Source organism: Triturus cristatus, chromosome 4_1, assembly GCF_964204655.1.
Source record: "Triturus cristatus chromosome 4_1, aTriCri1.1, whole genome shotgun sequence".
Taxonomy (NCBI): Eukaryota; Metazoa; Chordata; class Amphibia; order Caudata; family Salamandridae; genus Triturus; species Triturus cristatus.
The window spans coordinates 711,320,583-711,340,315 of NC_140585.1; the positions used below are offsets into that span (position 1 = coordinate 711,320,583).

General features: G+C 44.8%; 1 protein-coding gene across 3 annotated transcripts in view; it reads left to right on the plus strand.

Moving 5' to 3' along the window:
• The window catches only part of DOCK4 (dedicator of cytokinesis 4), a 1,768,257-nt gene that overhangs the window by 669,318 nt on the left and 1,079,206 nt on the right, over window positions 1–19,733 (plus strand). For all 3 annotated transcript variants that reach the window (XM_085653188.1, XM_085653189.1, XM_085653190.1), the window contains exon 14: window positions 16,417–16,541. In XM_085653188.1, coding sequence (XP_085509314.1) covers window positions 16,417–16,541 — 125 coding nt within the window. The remainder of the gene's footprint in view (window positions 1–16,416; window positions 16,542–19,733) is intronic.

Sequence of the window (19,733 nt, forward strand, 5' to 3'; positions counted from 1 at the left end):
AAGCGCTGGCACAAAATCTAATTATAAATGTGTGACTAAATCTTCCTCAATATTCAGTCCCCCAGGGGACCGTGTATTGAGCTCTAAAATGTAGCAAGACTCAAGTTTACGCAACTTTTTTTCTCTATTTCCTCCTCGTTGGTTTAGGGGAATGCAGTCAATCACAAAATAGACTAAGCCTTGAGTACTCTTATTGTGGTACGCTGCAAAGTGTCTCGCAACGGGGTAAGAATTATCCCCATTCCGTATTGCTCTAAGATGTTGTAGCACTCTTTTGTGGACTGGATGGATCGTGCTGCCGACGTACCTCAAGCCACAAGGGCATTGGAGGACGTAGACAGCAAAATCCGTCTTACATGTAAGATGTCCTTTGATTCTTTTAATCCGTTTGGATAGTCCCAGTGTATAAACTTGTGTGTTTTTCCCAAAGCTACAAGCTTTGTACTTGGAGCACTTGGTAAACCCATCTCTGGGTTTGAGCCAATTCGTGGACTGTTTATTAGGGCGCTTCATTACATTGCTCACCGGCATTTGTCTGAAGGACCGCGCCCTTCTGAATGTAATTGCTGGTCTTCTCTGAGTTAGTTTGCTAAGAATCGGATCATTTCTGATCAAGTGCCAATGTTTGGTAAGGATGCTTCTGATTTGGCCATGTTTGCGATTGTAGGTGGTAATCATTCTTGGTTGATTATTTTCTGAATTGGTCCTTTTGATTTTACTTTTACTGGGTTTGAAGAGAATTTCTTCTCTCGAGCATTCCCTTGCTTTTTTAGTTGCAGTTTGTAGGTTTATCTTGGCGTATCCTCTAGCTCGGAATCTCGAGCTGAGTTTAGTTAGTTCTTTTTCTAATACTACATCTTCACTGCAATTACGCATAGTTCTTAAGCATTCCCCATATGGGATGCTCTTAATCAAATTCTGGGGATGGAAACTATCTGCATGAAGCAGGGTGTTCCCTGCAGTGGGTTTTCTGTATAGTTTAGTCTGCAGTTTGGAATTATTGACATAAATGGAGAGATCTAGAAAATTTACTGATGTATTACTTATAGTGCTGGTGAACTTAAGATTTAAATTGTTCACCTGCAGTTTTTTAATAAAGTTTTTTGCTGACTCCTCCGTTCCTTTCCAAACCACAAACAGGTCGTCGATAAATCGACTCCAGTGTAGAACATTTTCTTCCCACTCGGTATGGTACGCGACCTGGACCACCTGCTCCTCCCACCAGCCCATATGCAAATTCGCATAGCTGGGGGCGAAGCAGGTGCCCATCGCTGTCCCACAGATTTGATGGAAAAGCTCATCATTAAAAAGAAAATAATTGCTTTTCAAACAGGTAGACACCATGCTCAGTAGCATCTGGGTATGGGCCCAAAGTTTAATGGGACGATTACTCAATAAATGTTTAATGGCATTCAGGCCATCCTCATGTTTGATGCTTGTATACAACGTAGTCACATCAATTGTTATTAACAGAAAGTCATCTTCCCAAGGCAGATCATATATTTTTTTCAGAAAATCTCCTGTGTCCTGTATGTAAGATGGTAGGGTTTTTACTATAGGGCACAGGAATGAATCTACAAACTTTGATGTATTCTCAAATGCTTCTCCTATAGCGGAGATAATGGGGCGCCCTGGGGGATTTTCTAGACTTTTGTGCACTTTCGGAATGAGGTAAAAGACGGGGATAACCGGTTTGTCTATTTTCAGAAACAAACGTTCCTCTGATGTTAGTAAACATTGGTTATACCAGTCTTGTAATTGTTCATTGAACTTGAAAAAACTTGCTTGCATCAAAGAATCAGTGACTCTTACATAATTACTGCAATTATTTAGTTGTTTGTATGCCTCATTCAAATATCTAGTTCTGTCCCACAGTACCACATTCCCTCCTTTATCAGCATTTCTCACAATACAATTACCATCTGAAGTCAATTTAGTAACTAACGCAGAGTACTCTTTTTCATGCTGTGAATAGACTTTATGTTTCACACTAGTACATTTCTCCAAATTCTTTAGATCGTTAATCACTAGTTCATTGAAAATGTCAATAGAGACTTTGGCAGTCATGGGTATAAATTTAGATGGTGGTCTAAAGTTGGTAGGTTCATTAGCAGTGATTTCAACCTCTTGTTCTCTAGCAGTTATTAATGCTTCTTCAAACCCAGTAAAAGTAAAATCAAAAGGACCAATTCAGAAAATATTCAACCAAGAATGATTACCACCTACAATCGCAAACATGGCCAAATCAGAAGCATCCTTACCAAACATTGGCACTTGATCAGAAATGATCCGATTCTTAGCAAACTAACTCAGAGAAGACCAGCAATTACATTCAGAAGGGCGCGGTCCTTCAGACAAATGCCGGTGAGCAATGTAATGAAGCGCCCTAATAAACAGTCCACGAATTGGCTCAAACCCAGAGATGGGTTTACCAAGTGCTCCAAGTACAAAGCTTGTAGCTTTGGGAAAAACACACAAGTTTATACACTGGGACTATCCAAACGGATGAAAAGAATCAAAGGACATCTTACATGTAAGACGGATTTTGCTGTCTACGTCCTCCAATGCCCTTGTGGCTTGAGGTACGTCGGCAGCACGATCCATCCAGTCCACAAAAGAGTGCTACAACATCTTAGAGCAATACGAAATGGGGATAATTCTTACCCCGCTGCGAGACACTTTGCAGCGTACCACAATAAGAGTACTCAAGGCTTAGTCTATTTTGTGATTGACTGCATTCCCCTAAACCAACGAGGAGGAAATAGAGAAAAAAAGTTGCGTAAACTTGAGTCTTGCTACATTTTAGAGCTCAATACACGGTCCCCTGGGGGACTGAATATTGAGGAAGATTTAGTCACACATTTATAATTAGATTTTGTGCCAGCGCTTCAAGATGGATCTGAGTATCAAGCAGGCAACTTCTCTGCCCCGTTTTTAACTTTATATATAGTTTTTATTTCTTTGTTTATAATTTTTTCGGCACAACAGACACATAATCACATTTCCCTATTTTAGGATTATCCATGAGTGTAGTTGGGATTACATTGTACTACTTCCCATTGGGGGTGTAGGAAAAGAAGGAAATTAACTTGTAATTTGTTTTTTAGCGTGTATTTATGGAATTATTGGCCCACTGGGGCTTAATTGGAAATAGCCATTTGAGAAAAATTGATGCTATTATGTATATACTATTTGTTAAGGAAACATATTTCTATCTCAAAAACAAGCAGGACACTTTTTGAGAATTCTCATGGGCCGTTTGTGTTAAATGTCAGCATAGTATTGACTCGCTTTCTGGGCTATTTTGTCCCATTGTAATGAGCCTGAGATGTAATACTCCTCATAGCGGATGGAATAATGTTTTCTGATTTGTAATATATTGAGATGTGAGAACTCGTATATTTATCTACCTAAACTGACGTTGAACTTTATGAGATTATCGTATATTGAATGCATTCACGCCATGATGATAAAAAACTACGAGTCTGTTTTCTAATACACTATGTGAGTAGTCCTAGTCATGTGACACGATAGTAACACTGTATTTAAAATGGCCAAAGAAACGGGCAAGCCGTTGGTGAACAAGCCTGCTAGACAGGCGAAACGCGTCCTACCAGTCGATTGCAATAAAAGTTTTTTATTGACCAGAACACGGCGTCGTCATCCTTGCGCTGCGAGGACTTTCCGAAATATATATATATATATATAATCCAAGATGTAGTTTAGAGGCAAAAATTAACCTGGTGTCCTACTATCCACCGCCACCAACCTCCTTAGTACCCTCCCCGCCCCAAATAAACAAATAACGGGCATCCAAGTATAGCACCCTCGAAATAGGCTCACCCAACCCTCTATTTAAAAAATCCACCTAACACCTGCAGTCCTGCCACCCTCCCTCCCACCCGCCCTCAGAAAGCCCATCCCAGTTTTAAACAACTAATAGTACCTGGCATCTGCCACTCTTGAAACACCCTTCTCCACTTTGTTCCAATGTTGCAAAAACCCAGTGCCTAGCAATGTGCCACCAGCTTCCATCAAGCTCTATGCTTTGTCTCTTCCTCCCTGCTCTCAGCTGTTGAAAGTGGCTCTGTAAAAACTGTGTCTGTGTTTGGCATTCCCTGTCAGCCCTGATAGACAAAGACCCACAGCTGACAGGGGAGATGGCAGCTGGCAGTGGAAAAGGACTTTCTGCACTCTCCAGTCTCCCTAGGGTCTCTGCAGACCCAAAGAGGAGTAAGGAGGGAGGTAAGGTTGCCATTCACCGTTCTACTACTTTTCTGAGATTTTGGAGAAATTGGTGAGGTGGGGTAATACTGGGTAAGTGAGCGCTGACTCTGCTGATGTCATGGCAGTCGAGAACAACTTTTGGGTTTCCACTGTTGTGATGTAGTAATAGTGAATAACTGGATTTAAAATACTGGCTGTCAGTAAGAGCTATAATTAACAATGTAATGAGCCACTTCAACATAACCACTAAACAAAAATGTGCATCAGTCCTAAATCAAACCCTGACACTACTTGTTACCCTAACTCTTACATGGATCCTAACCTGAATTCCTACCTAACTCTTACATTGCCTCATCCTCTATTCCACCCTTCCCCCAAGCTGCATTCCCATGACCACAAACCCACTATATTAAAGTGCTGCATTATTGGAGGCACTATATTTGAACTTCTGTGGAGTTGTATTAGTATGGTCAGTGTTATTTAATTATTAAATTTACATTAAGGTTTAAGTCATCATTGGAGTAAGAATAAGCTTATGTATTTAGGTTTAAAGTTAGTGATAGTACTAGCTACAATTATCCCATCATTGACCTACCACTGCTGCAAAGACCTCCTATTGTTTTTTGATCTAATGACCCAAAAATCTATGAAAAAATCACCACTAACTCAGATTCTTCTTATTATTGTACTTCTACCTCACTCCATCTTCATCTCCTTTCATTCAATAAATAGAACAGAACTGCCACCCTGCTGTAGCAAGTAGATCTCAGGCCATTGAACAGGTACTGGACTAGCTATTCATGCTATCTCGTTCTGAAAAAGGACTTCAGTGACTAAATGCCTTCATGCAGAAGGACAAATTCAAAATGCACAGATTGGCTCAGATTCTATTTGCCCTGGACCCGGTAGACTATATAGGGTCCTTAGATGCCCAGGGTTTATATTTTCATAAACCCATCCTGCAGTCCGACAGGCAGTTCCTATGGTTCAAGGTGGGCCAGGAACACTTTCAATTTGCTGTGCTCCCCTTGATAGTGGTGGTCACTGCCCATCTAAGATTAAGTATTCCTGTTTTTCTGTACTGCGACAACTAGCTGATGAAGGCAGGCTTAGCACAGTCAGTTGTAGACAACCTCTAGATGGCGGCAGAACTATTAGCTTTATTGAGTTTCACCATAAGAATCCAAATCCCATCTGTTTACATTACAGGACCGCCCCATCGTTTACTGGGGCAATACATAATGGAGTTCAAGGCCTTTCCTTCACAACTTAAAGACTTTCTGTCATCTATCAAAGGGAGGCTAGTTTCATGGAAAGATCTACCGCTATGTGGTACTGCAACAAGCAGGCAGAGTAGCGTCCTGGTTTCTAAGCCAAGATGGTTTACATCTCTGGAGGTGTCTGGAGCAGTTAAATGTCTTCATAGTGACAAACCACCTGGTAGGGTCTCTGATTGCCAGAATGAACAAATTGCCTAGCTGTCCCCTGGCAGATCACAATTTGAATCTGCACCCTGAAGTGGGGCAGTGTACTTTCAATCAGGGTGGTAGCCCTGGCTAGATCCATTTGCCACTGTCGAGATTGAGAGGTGTCAATGATTTTAGATGTTGGAGTTCCTGTGAGGGCACTCGTTATGATGTGTATTCCCACTAGAATGCAACACGGGACTCGTATAGACCTTCACACCACTACCTCCCTTCTGTTATGTTATGTTATGTTACAGCGTTCTTTTATAGCGCACGGCTACTCGAAAAGAGTGTCCCGGCGCTTTCCACCTGCATCTCAGAATAAAAATAACACAACACAGCAAAAGAATGAGAAAAAGAACTGAAACTGAAGCAATAAGAACAGCCTAAAGATTAAAAAGCCAGGTCTTCAGGCTCTTCCTGAACTGGAACAAATTGACAGTGCTGCGCAGCGAAAGAGGAAGCGAGTTCCACAGCTGTGGGGCTTTGCAGCTGAAAGAGCGCCCTCCCGTGCGGGCCTTCCTCACCCGAGGGACCACCGCTTTGTAAAGGGATTCCGAGCGCAAGGAGCGGACTGGTCGATAGAAGGCTAGTCTCCGCCGCAGGTATCCAGCCCCTGATCCAAACAGGGCTTTGTGCATCAGAGTCAGGGATTTAAACTGGATCCGCTTCTGGACAGGCAGCAAATGTAGCGCCTGAAGCAGCCCGGAAGCTCGGGCTCGTCTACGCAGGCCAAAGATAGCCCGGGCGGCAGAGTTCTGTACCACCTGTAGGCGCTGAACTAGGTAATCAGGGAGGCCAAGGAAGAGGGCATTAGCATAATCAAGCCTCGAACCGACGAGAGCCTGCACAGTAATACGCCTGTGCTCCTCAGACAGCAGGGGCAGGAATTTACGGAGCATTTTCAAAATTCCATAACAGGTGCCAGCCAGACCCAGAATGTGTGTTCGCAGCGATAGCTGGTTGTCCAGCTTGACCCCCAGGTTTTTAGCCACCAAGGAAGACTGTGCAGGAGGGCTCATGTCGGACGGCCACCAATGCTGCCACTCCGGATCGACACCGCAACCAAAAAACAGAACCTCGGACTTGCTCGAGTTGGCCCTTAGACTGTTCCGTTGGAACCAGTCAAAGACCAATGTAAGACAGTCCCGAATTCTCCCTCCATCAAACTCCTGGTCTTTCCCGCATGTGAAGAGGAGTTGCGTGTCGTCGGCGTAAGAGATGATCTGGGCCCCATATGCTTCCACCAAGGCCGCCAAAGGGGACATAAAGATGTTAAACAACGTGGGGCTCAACACAGATCCCTGTGGAACCCCAACTCCCAATGGCGGCATCTCGGCAGAGCTCTGGGAAACCCAGACCGTCTGGCGGCGGCCTTCAAGGAAGGATGTAAACCACCTGAGCGCCGTCCCCCTAAGGCCGATGTCATAAAGCCTCGCTAAGAGCGCCCTGTGGGGGACGGTGTCGAAGGCCGCCGATAGATCTAACATGACCAGCATCGCCCTCCCGCCGACATCAAGAGTCTCCCTGATGATCTCAGTGACCTCTAGCAATGCCGTTTCCGTACTAAAATTAGGACGGAAACCGGATTGAGATGGATGGAGCAGATTGTTAGCTTCCAGAAAGCGCGACAGGACACCGTGGACGTGTTTTTCCGTGATCTTCGTGAGGGCCGGAAGAAGTGAAATTGGCCTATAATTGGCCAGAACCTCGACGTCGAGACCCGGTTTCTTTAGGAGGGGGATCACCATCGCTCTCTTCCAAGAGCTGGGGACCCTCCCCTCCCTCAGCGAGGCGTTGAGGATGGGATTAACCAGCGGATTCACCACCTCCGCCATCCCAGCCAAAAATTTGGCGGGGCAGGGGTCAAGTGGCGAGCCAGATTTCAAATTGGCCAACAGCTGCCTGGACACATCGCTGGAAACAGCAGGAAAATCAGACAGCACCGCCGTCGGTGTGTGCGGAAATCCGCACCCAGCCCCGGTGACGCCGCTTCCATCCTCCGGTCCTTCCACAAAGGAGGCCTGAATCGCCTTGATCTTATTAGTAAAGAAGCCGGCCAGATCACCTGCCCACGTATCTGAAGAAACTAGAGGGGGCGATTGGGAACTAGGGGTCGTGAACTCCTTCACAATGGTGAAGATCTCCTTACAGGAGTTCGCGGATGCCTCGATCCTCCTAGCCAAATAGTCCCTCTTAGCTCCCAGAATGTCCCGATGGTAGGCCTTCACCACCGCCTTGTAGGCGAGTTTAGCCTCCCCATCATACAAACGTCGCCAGGCCCTCTCGGCCACCTTACATTGGCTGCGAGCCACACGAAGAGCCTCCGTAAACCATGGTGCAGATTGCCGTGCCACCGTGGATCGGAGGGCTACCTTGGGGGCCAGATCGTCCAGCCTATCAATGAGCCACCGCTGCAGAGCCTCAGTGTCGCTATCCAGATCGCCCGAAAGATGGCATGGGTGATCCAGAAGCGCCTGTTCCAGCATGTCAGGTGTCACTCTGTGCAGCGCTCTCGAGGTCGGTCTAGACAAGACTGAGGCACTGTTATCCGGCCGCGCACTCTCCAGCACCGAAAATCTGATCAGCCTGTGATCGGACCAGAGCACCGGCAGGGTGTCAACCTCCGTAAGAGGGACAGATGAAAACACCTGATCCAGGGTATGCCCCTTCTCATGGGTTGGCCCCGACACGAACGGTAACAATCCCAGTGGAGATGTAATATCCAACAGTTTGACCGCATCCGAGTCATCCGCTACGTCAAGGTGGAGGTTGAAATCACCAGCCATGACGCAGTGCTGTGAGGTCAGCACCAACTCAGAGACAGCTGTCTGCAGATCTTCCAGGAAGGAACCCAAAGGGCCTGGTGGCCTGTAGACCAACAACCCCTTCAGGGCCTGGCCCGGGGACAGTCTGAGCGTGAAGGCGAGCGACTCAGCGCTCCCGATGGAATTAAGAGGAAGAACTGAGCAGGAAACGCTCTTTTTCACCACTACCGCCACTCCCCCGCCTCTACCCTTCACTCTATCCTGCCGGAAGATATTGTACGCCGGAGGAATGGCTGAGAAGACATCCGGATTGGAAGCCTCTCCCAACCAGGTTTCGGTAAGTAGCAGGCAAAGGGGATTTTCCCTAACAAGGAGATCGTAAATATGCAGGGCATGGCAGCCTACCGACCTTGTATTCAGCAGCAAACAAAGATGCTGTGCGCCAGCCGTTGCAGGGCGAGGAACATTAACATGGGTCCAGAAAGGCGTCCAGCCACAACACGGACAACGGCGTTTACCCTTAAATCGCCCCGGGAAAACGGAACGGCAGGAGCTAGAGAGGCCCCGCAAATCCCGCAACATCACAGAGGTATAACAGATCATCTCAGCCAGTGTGTCACCGGACCAGCTTCCCCCGCCGCCCCGTCGCCTCCGGGACGCTGACGGGCGCAGACGGGCAGGACTCCGGCACGACTCAGGCTAAGCGAAGGCGCCCACCTGCGCGTCACGCTGCGCGTGAGGGAGCGACTTTAAATAGGCTCTCCAATCAGCCCTGAGCATGCGAGTCCGCTCCAAGATGGCGGCCGCCGCTGGCTGAGGTGTCCCAAACAAAGATGGCGCCCAAAATGACCCCCAGGACCCGGACCCACCGAAATGGTGGTGCTTGGCAGGCAGAAAAAGCCGTTTTTTAAATGCAGGTAAGGGGAGAGAGGGGCGCAGGCTACAGGCAAGCAGGCTAAAAGCAGGGAAAAATCAAACAGAAAAACGAACCTAAATACAAAAACCAGGCAGCATTAAAATACTCTGTGCTAGTATCAGCGCGAGTGCAGCGATGTGGTAGATGGTCTGACCAGCACCGCGCCAAAGCCCGCCTTAAATAGGCTCTCCAATCAGCCCTGAGCGTGCGAGTCCGCTCCAAGATGGCGGCCGCCGCTGGCTGAGGTGTCCCAAACAAAGATGGCGCCCAAAATGACCCCCAGGACCCGGACCCACCGAAATGGTGGTGCTTGGCAGGCAGAAAAAGCCGTTTTTTAAATGCAGGTAAGGGGAGAGAGGGGCGCAGGCTACAGGCAAGCAGGCTAAAAGCAGGGAAAAATCAAACAGAAAAACGAACCTAAATACAAAAACCAGGCAGCATTAAAATACTCTGTGCTAGTATCAGCGCGAGTGCAGCGATGTGGTAGATGTGGTTCTCCACCTCAAATGGCCCAGTCCACTTATCCTGAAGAGTGCAATGCTCTACTGGGGTCAAGACCCACACTTTCTGTCCAGGCTGAAACTTTACCAGAGTGGCATTCTGGTCATACCAGCGTTTCATCTCTTGCTGGCTGGCTTCTAGGTTCACCTGAGCGAGATTCTGAAGGCCAGCATGTAGCTAAATACATCCTGGGGTATTTTCCTGGGAGGTGTCACCCAGCCTTGTTTCATCAGACTGAGATGTCCTTTCATAGGGTGCCCATACAGCAAATAAAAGGGACTGAACCCTTATGACTTTTGTGGTACCTACCAGTAAGCAAAGAGAAGGTATGTTAAGAGGACGTCCCACTTATACCCCATGGGTCCAGTCAGACACTTGCTCATGCCCTTCAGCGTTTGGTTGAGTCTCTCCACCAAACCATTACCTTGGGGGTGGGAAGGAGTGGTGAACTTGTAGGATACACCACACTCTTCCCACAGAGATGTCAAATACTTGGATATGAAATTGGTACCCGTCAGATACCACCTCTCTGGGGAACCCCATCCAGGAGAAGATCCCCGTTAATGCCCTGCCCACCACAGGTGCTGTTGTCCTGAGAGGTATAGCTCCAGGAACCGAGTGGCATGGTCCACCAAGATCGGGATGTACCTGTTGCCCATGGCTGTCTTGGGGACAAGGGCCCCACAATGTCCATTCCTGACCGCTTGAAAGGGATGCATACCACCGGAAAAGGTTGGAGAGGAGCCTTACACTTCCTCCCACTCTTACCACTTGCCTGGCAAGTTTGGCAAGACCTACAATGTGCATCAGGCTGCCTTTGCAATTTGGGCCAAAAGAAGCAGGTGACAATCCAGTCAAAGGTTTTTTCCTGCTCCAAATGTCCTGCCAAAGGCACGTCGTGAGCCAGACCCAGTAGGAAGGTCCTGAAGCGCTGGGGTACAACCAGCACTAGGGCTGACCCAGGCTCAGCGAAACTTAGGCTCGCTGTATAAGAGACTATTCTTCCCATAGATACAGGGTCATGCAGACTTATCACCCTCGACACATTCTCCCACTACACCTTCTGCGTAAGACTCCACGATACCAGCATCTGCGACAAAGCCCTAGAATGGATCCACTCCTTCCTTACCAGCCGAGCGTGGAGCGTCAGACTTCCACCATTCTACTCAGAAACCACAGAGATCAGCTGAGGAGTGCCTCAACATTCCTCCTTGAGCTCCACCCTCTTCAACATCTGCATGGCCCGCTTCCAGACATAGTCAGAAGCCACGGACCCAACATTGTCTCCTACACCAATGACACCGAGCTGATTCTCTCCCTCACGGACCAACCCACAGCCGCCAAGAGCAACTTCCATGCCAGGATGAAGGCATTACCACCTGGATGAAGGACAGCTGCCTCAAGCTTAGATCAGACAAGACTGCAGTCCTCATCCTGGGCTCTTCCCCCTCCGCCTGGGACGACTCTTAGTGGCCTGCAGTGCTTGGAACCAACCCCCTTCCCTACACCATGGACCGCGCATGAAACCTCAGCATCATCCTGGACTCCTCGCTTTCAATGAATGGACAAAAAAGCTATGGAAGTAATGGAAAAGAGGCTATCTTTGGCAATAGACAATCTTAAAGCGGGCAGCATGCTCAATGCAGCGGAACGCCCGGCTTCTGAATCCCTGCAGGCAATCACATCAAATGCTCCGGAGGTACACACTCATGGCAGCTCTGACTTAAAAAGTCCTTAGGACACACTGGACCAAACTAGGTGCTCTGAAAGGAAGCGCTTTCAAGTCTTCGCCGATATATGCCTTCCTTCAAATCATAAACCTCTAGAGCTCTTGAATTCTCCACCAGGCAACCAGGGAAACGATGAGCCTCCCCAACATAATCGTCTTGGTTCATGACCCTGTTTCCGAGAAAAAAAATCAGCTGCCTCCTCCCAACCAAGAAGCAGATCTCCATTCTTTGATGGGTCAACACTGCTGTCAATAGAGGCTTGTGCTGGATTTCAGGTTAAGAGCCCAACAACATCGGTCTTAAATGGGCACTTAGTGGACTCTCATGTTTCTTTTCGTCCTGATTTTGATCAGCCTAGAATTACTCTGGATGACCCTCGAAGCCTGGCTGCGTGGCAAAAAGATGAGTTAAGCGGCATGTGGGATGCCCTGTTAGCGCTTGTTCCAATTATTTGTCAAACCTTTAACATACCAGTCAAACGAGTTAGACCTACAGGTAGATCTTCTTAATATCCTGGCAATCCATGTCACAGCAATTGACTCTAAAATAGGCACCCTAAACTCTCTGTTACAACACACACAGTCAGAGGCAGTCCAATTGCCCCATAACCACTCTTGCAGTGCTAGATAGACTGGTATGCCTCTCTGCTACTTTAGCCTTCATGCTAGCAGAAAATAAAATTTCAACTAAACCAAGCAACTTCAACTGTCCATTATCCAACTGATTCAAGAATTAATAACTGCACACCTAACCAGATACAACAAAGGGCTCCAAACGACTCCAGCCAGCAGATCAATACAAATACACAGTCTCTGGTAGCTTACCATCTAACTGCTTCAACTCCTAATTTTAGTACACCTAATAAGTCACAACAAATTGGGACTGCTAACAACGTTGTTCAGCAGAGTAGTACAAACATACAGTCTCCCATCAGAATGGATGCTCACTATTTTGGGCTAGCCAATATTCACCCTGATGGGAAAATGCTACCAACGAAAAGACAGCGCAAAAAGTTTAGAAAGTCCCATAACAAACAGCATGCAAAAGGAGTTCCACCTATGCAGCACGAGCAAATCTAGCCCATCTTTAGACCAGTCTCAAAGACTACAGCTCCAGAGAATGTATTCCTAGTGAAAAAGGCTGTTGATGGGCTCGTGGGGGAATTGCCTATCGGAATAAACTTAATGATGATAAGGGCAGCACTGAGCCCCCCAAAGGTTGAGGTCATAGTTTCTACAGTTCTTCATTTCATCATTCCAACATACACACTTTGCCAACATGTGTTTTGTCTCTTGCTGTTACAGTCACAGCAGACTTCACCAGTGTCACTTCCAAGTGTCTATGATGGCTGTTCTATGTTATAGGTAAAACCTAGCTGAGTGGGCCAGGATATTAATCTTGAGTTGTCCCTCCTGTGTGTGTAACTTTACAATATGCTGTGTGGCTGATAATTTGTTAGTCAATGTCTTTGATGTGCAAGTGCATGCCGCATCAGGTCCCGCAGTGTGATCGGGCGTATTGGTGTTGTGCACCTGTCTGGCTCAACCCTGGAATCTGTGATGTACCTAGGAGTAATCTTTGACCCAAGATGCGCATTTGACAAGCAATGTCGCTCGATTCAAAGGAAAAACATTTCCCTAACATCCATTTTTTGCACCTTAAGGAATTCTTTAAAAGTCTTGACCCTTCAACCACTACTACTAGTCATTGCTACAAAACATGTTACCTCTATAGCGTATGGTGCAGAGGCCTTCAGGCGCAGGGCAGACAAAGTAATCCATAATGCTATAATTATATTTAGTTTATATAACCTGTCACGCTTCACCCGCTCAAATATGACTTGACTTTGGCCTACGAAGGCAGAACATAAATAGCATTGGTGCCTATCTAAAATCCTGCTACAAGCTGAAAAACGAGAGAAGAGTTGCACTAAATAGCGTCTTGTGGAAGGCTGTATTGCATCCAGTAAATTCACAGGCACATGATTACTTGAACTTGGCTCTAACGACGTTCCAGGCAGAGGCACTTTGGGCTTTAACATTCAATCTGCCAGTTTTTAATAGAACTATACATTCAGTAGCTAAAGAGCTCTCCTCTCTAAATGACGAAGACCTGCTGTCAAAAAGATCACATGCTTGGATGACAATAGGTATCTACGGTTACTAAAACCACAACCATACCTTGAGGAACTGTGTGGTTAAGTGCAAAACTTGAGCTGCTGAACCATTGGTTAGGCTGCTTCCCCACACAATGCGACTCTCCCGTTTGGCTGAGAAAGGCCACTGAGTCCACAGGCCGACTTTGCCAATATCCAAAGGAAGACTTTTGCCATATTTGTTGCTCCTGCCCCGCTTTAATGACAGATCAAAAGGGTCTGGTAACACAAATTTCATAAGGAGCGGAATCCGCACATGCTATCAGGCATTTACAGCCTGAATACAAGGAGAGGATCTAATGCTTCGCTGGAAATTCTTGAAATTCATGAGACTGGTGGAATTAAAACTTGTTTAACAGGTCTTAAAGTGAGAGACTACAACTCTAATGCACACGCCCTCTTTGCATCATGTCCATTTAAACACTCTAAGTTCTTTCGCTTGGCGTGCCCACAAAACTATGGTCATTTCTCACTTGCTTCCTGATCGTTTTTTCGTTCACCCTCCCTCGGCCCACTAATCCTTCCAATTGCACTAATCCTTACAGTTAGCTCCTCTGGTCGGCCATTCGCTCTTCTACCTTTACTAATGCACAAAGCACTTTTTTGTGAATTTGCAATTTGATCTGACGATCCCTCCTATGGCTTAGTACATACCGTCGGATAGCACTTATCATCTCTGCTAATGCAATAAGCACTTTTCCCTGCAATTTTGCACTAAACAAATAATTATGTTTCTTTGAGCTTCGCTGTTTTTAGATGGTGTTTTCAATTGTACTAAGTCCTTCTTGCTAGTGAATGATCCAGTACTTAGAGAGCATTGTTTACTGCTGGTCTTTTAACACAATTTTTAAATAACCGTTGCTGCGCGCTTTCTGTCTTACGTGTCGTTGAATTGTAACTTCTAATTAACTGAACAATAAAGCTGCATCATCATGAGTAAGCTTTTAAGATTTTACCTTTTCTGCAGACAGCACATCCACTTATATTGGTTAGTTCTTTGTTTGTGCCTGAACTATTGTGACATTTCCTACACTGCTCTTATACAAAAAACTCATATCTAGATCAGAGATTCCATATTTTGGTATCAAGGCTGGATCTTTAAAAGATAGGACCAAATAAAACCTACCTTCAAATCCCACAATTGGCTCTGCAAAGAAATGAGGATCAAATTCAAAATCCATGCAAGATGTTTATTGAAACAGGGGCACTAGCTACGCTCAGGACCTAGCAACACCTTCCACACCACCCAGAAGCCTAACATCTATAAACTCCTGCAAGATCATCTAACTAAGATTCATGGTAAAGCCTTGCATTTCAAAGAATGAGACCCTGAGAGTATGTCTGAGAGCCACACCAAACCTACTGCTGTTCAAAAACAAAAACCTGCAAAAAGACCTTTGTTGATTGTGATATTAATTTAATAGAGCTTCATATTAATGTGTAAATGCCTCTCCTTGGCATCTACCAACACTCCATACAGAATGCAAACTACTTGCCCAATTTGACCTACTCTACTGTTGGGGCAAGCATCAGCCACAAGAGGAAGTGTTTGTTATCACCTGATTTGTATTTTAATGCACTCCATCCATATTTGCCAAGAAACAGCTAGGACTAGATCACACTGAAGTAGCAGGAAGCTGGGAAACTATGTATCAAAGCTCCCTGAATAAATAAACGGAATTGTAGTCCTCTTTCTTTGTTCTCATATAATGTTGCTCGCCAACCCCTTTTCAATGTATTACCTATGGCCAGCGACATCCCCTTTCACGCCATACACTTTCCAGATGACTTACATCGTTAATTGTTTTTGTGTAACAGCAAGTCTGCATCACCCTGTATTAACACCAATCATAATTAATTCAACACCATAGACGCCCAGTTTAGAGAAATACAGCTTCGCTACATTTAATTTGAATGGTTGAATGAGTGACTTACAAATTGATTCAGTGAACTTTGAAAAATATATATATACACACACACACACTCTAAGTCAGTATACAAAGTGGATGTGGTTCATTGTTTGCATAACTCTTGTAAAAATATGTATGTTTGAAACTTATAGTAAGACTGAAAAATGAATAAGTTGTAAAAAATAAAAAATGATTAGCTTTGCAATTTATTTGGTTATGTAAAAAACGACTTTATTCGGCAAAAGTATGTTTCCTTTACTAACTTGTGGTAGATGAAAAAGCAAGCAAACTTTTAAATTGAGAAATATTTTGGAAAGTTTTATTCACTTCCCTTAAAATTGATATGAATATTGGTTCTTTACTATAATAAATCGATGGAAATAATGTATTAAATATGTTAGTGATATTTTGAACTTACCTTCACAAAGTGATTAATCAGAAAATAATTGTAGTATTCCTCCCTGCTACATGGTTTATTCGGGGTTCTTTATTCTTAAAATTTGTCAAGGCATTATTCATCACACATGACAGTTAAATGTACGATACTGGCTTTTGGCTGAAAGATATTCGGATAGTATGACACACAGTAAACTTAGAAGCCTTATTTGTTGTTCACAGAGTTTGTTGTTATATAAACCCAATCACATTTACCACTGCTGGCGAATTTTATGGGTTTGACTTTTTTAATAAATGATTGATGTTAAAATGAAAAGATTTATTATGCTTTTTTTTGTTTTTATCAGGCGACATGAGGAATGATCTGTATATAACAATAGAAAGAGGTGAATTTGAGAAAGGGGGGAAAACTGTTGCCAGGAATGTGGAAGTGACCATGTACATTGTGGACAGCGGGGGACAAATTTTAAAGGTAACTTCTATCACTTGAATGTGTAACAATTTGCTCAGTTTATCAATGATTCAAACATTAGCCTTTATAAATGTTATTACAATTTGGTATGAGAATATATGTATTAGCCAAATGACCATTGTTATTATAAAAACACCTATATACGTTATATCTAACTGGATGAGTGCCTGTTTTGCCTGTAATAGAGTGTATTTTTGTGTAGATTGTTGAACATTTATACCCAGGCTTGTGTATTGAAATAGCTTAAGTATTTTGCCATGGCATCGTTTTGAAAAAAGTACAAGGGCTCATGGATATTACACGAGGAAAGCATCTCTGATAATTGTTGTTAGGCCTGTCAGCCTTGCTGATTCGTTCTATTGGCCTTCGGACTCTGAGCACTTTACCACTGCTGACCAGCGCTAAAGTGTGTGTACTTCTCCCCTAAACATGGTAACATTGGTGTATACACATTGGCATTTTTAATTTACTTGTGAGTACCTGGTAAAGTAGTATACCATATACCCAAGGTCTGTAAATTAAATGCTAGTAGTGGGCCTGCTGCACAGATTGTGCTATCCAGGCAAGTTACCTTTCAAATGTCTCAGTCCTCCCGCTACAGACCCTTAGTATGTAGTTTTGCTGCCATTTTGACTTGGCATTTAAAAGCCTGTGCCGAGCTTGAACTCCCCTTTTACTACACATACATCACCCCTAAGTTAGACCATAGGTAGCCTAAAAGGCAGGGTGCTATGTAAGTAAAAGGTAGGAAATGTCCTTTCAAGTTTTGCATGTCCTGGTAGTGAAAAACACCTATATTCGTTTTTCACTACTGTTAGGCCTAGTCCTCTCATAGGTTAACATTGGGGACTCCTTTATACACATTTGAGCTATAATTCCTGCTTAGAAAGGAGTGCCTATATCATGTCTTATATCTTTGGAGTGGAAATGATAAATCCTCTTTACTGGTACAGTAGGATTTAACCTTACTGTTTTAGAAATGCCACTTTTAGAAAGTGGACATTTCTCTGCCCTTGCAGCTCTGTGTGCCTGCAGCATATCTCCAATACACATCTGGAATGGGTGACAGCTACTCATTGTGCATTCCCTTCAGACAGCCACAAAGACAGGAAGGTTAGGTGTATCTGAGTACTCATCTGCATTCTGATGGCTCTTCCTGGGCAGGTAGGAAGGGAGGAGCTGACACGTGCAACTGGACACAGATTACCCCGTACTGAGAGTATGGAGTCAGGGCCGGGAAGAAAGGGATTCTGTGCTCTTAAAAACCCTTCATTGAAGTCACTCCCACTTAAAAGGCACAACTGAGTATAAGTACTGGGGCTTTAACCCCACCTGCTGAGCCACTTCTGGACCTACAACTGGACTCTGTCAGAAAAACTGCTGTGCTACATCAAGGAGTGACGCTCTGCTGGACTGCTAAGAAGGGTTGCTTTTCTTTTGTATTAACCCTGCTACCTGCTGCTCTCTTACCCTACTGAGGAGAGCAGGACTGTGCCTTGCACCAAAGTGAGCTCTAAGGGCTTGATGGCTTGCCTCATGTTGCTTGAGACTCAAGGCTATCCAAGTCACTACCTGAGCTCCAAGGCCTAGTTCACTGAAAGTAGACCCAGGTACTTGCACCAGAGAAATTGTTGCATCTGCAGTTTGCGTGTTTGCAGAATCGGTGCATCGACCCTGTTGCAGGAATAGAATCCTCACATCACACTCAGAACCTGCGCATCTCATCTGGAGCCACTGCTTTGAAACCAACGCATCGCCACCACTCAGTGGAGAAGATTGACGCATCGCCCCTCCAGCGTGGATTAACTGGGCACATCACCTTCGGAACCTCCGCACACAGAAGTGGCGCTTCTCTCAACAGACCCAACACATCGCTGCCACTCTGTGAACAAAAATCGACGCATCATCTTGACTGCTTGCTCAACATCGACACTTTGCTTGTCTGCACCCTGTTTTCTCACTGTTGCCACCAAGCGCAAGGTATTCTGTTCACCGGGCCTACGTGGCTATTGTCCCTAGCTGGCGTTCCATCTCATTCGGATTAAATTTTGACTTTGCCCTGGTCCAGCACAACCAGATAACCCCCCTCAGGCCCTTGTTGCTTCTAAGCGCTAGAACTCTTTTTATGCTTTAAAAATTCATATCTCAACTTCTACTCATGGATTTTTCTCGTTTTGGTCTTGATTTATTTATAAAATTATCTTTTTTTCTAAACCAGTGGGGAGTATTTTTGTGGTGTTTTTATTGTGTTAAAGTGTGTGTGTGTGTGTGTGTGTGTGTTGCACAATACTTTACTCACTGCCTTTTTAGATAAGCCTAACTGCTCTGTGTCAAGCTACCAGAGGGTGAGCACAGGTTATCTTTTGGTGTACATCTATCTTACTTTGCATAGGAATGTGGTTCCTGCTTGGACAGGGTGCATACCTCTCCCAACAAGAAACCCAGTTCCTAACAGCTGTAGGCCAAATGGAGGTTGGATTAGAGCCTTTGCATGACAGTTAGATTGGTCAGTGTATTGAAGCATCAGTATGACTATCACCGTTGATCATAGTGAGGAAGCTGAAAAATGTGGTATCAATATTCATTGAGTTGCTTGACAAGAATTCGGGTATTTTAACCGGCAGGTATCCTTTATCATAGGTGAAATTATGCTGAGTTTACATACTTTTGAGTGGTCTACTATGTTACTTTTACCATCAGCATATTGTCACATGGAACTGAAGGAGAAATACATACATTTAAATATTATGGATCATGCACAGATTTTGCATAATATTTTTAAGGATAATTGACCTGCATCCACTGTTTTTGAACATGCTAATGGTAGATTGTTAAGAGGTGTACGCAGTTTTTCCAGTTTTGTGTCAAGATTTCTAATCAATTTAAAGAGGAACATGACAAGATTCTGCATCAGATGTTACAAACATTAGGGAGCGTGGTTTAGTCATGAAGAGATCAAAATGCAAATTTAAGGGAAGGTTTTGTAAGTATTGCCCCTACTACTGGGGCACGTGATTGGATCTTTTTAAGCCCCAGGGTAAGTAGGTGGAAAACACAAACCATAAAGAACATCTTGAAATAAAATATGAATTGAAATTATTTCTTCGGTTGGTTGCTAAGGCAAATACTAATATTTTTGGGCATGAATGTCTTACCTCCAATTAGAGGCCCCCATCCAGTATGAGCGACACC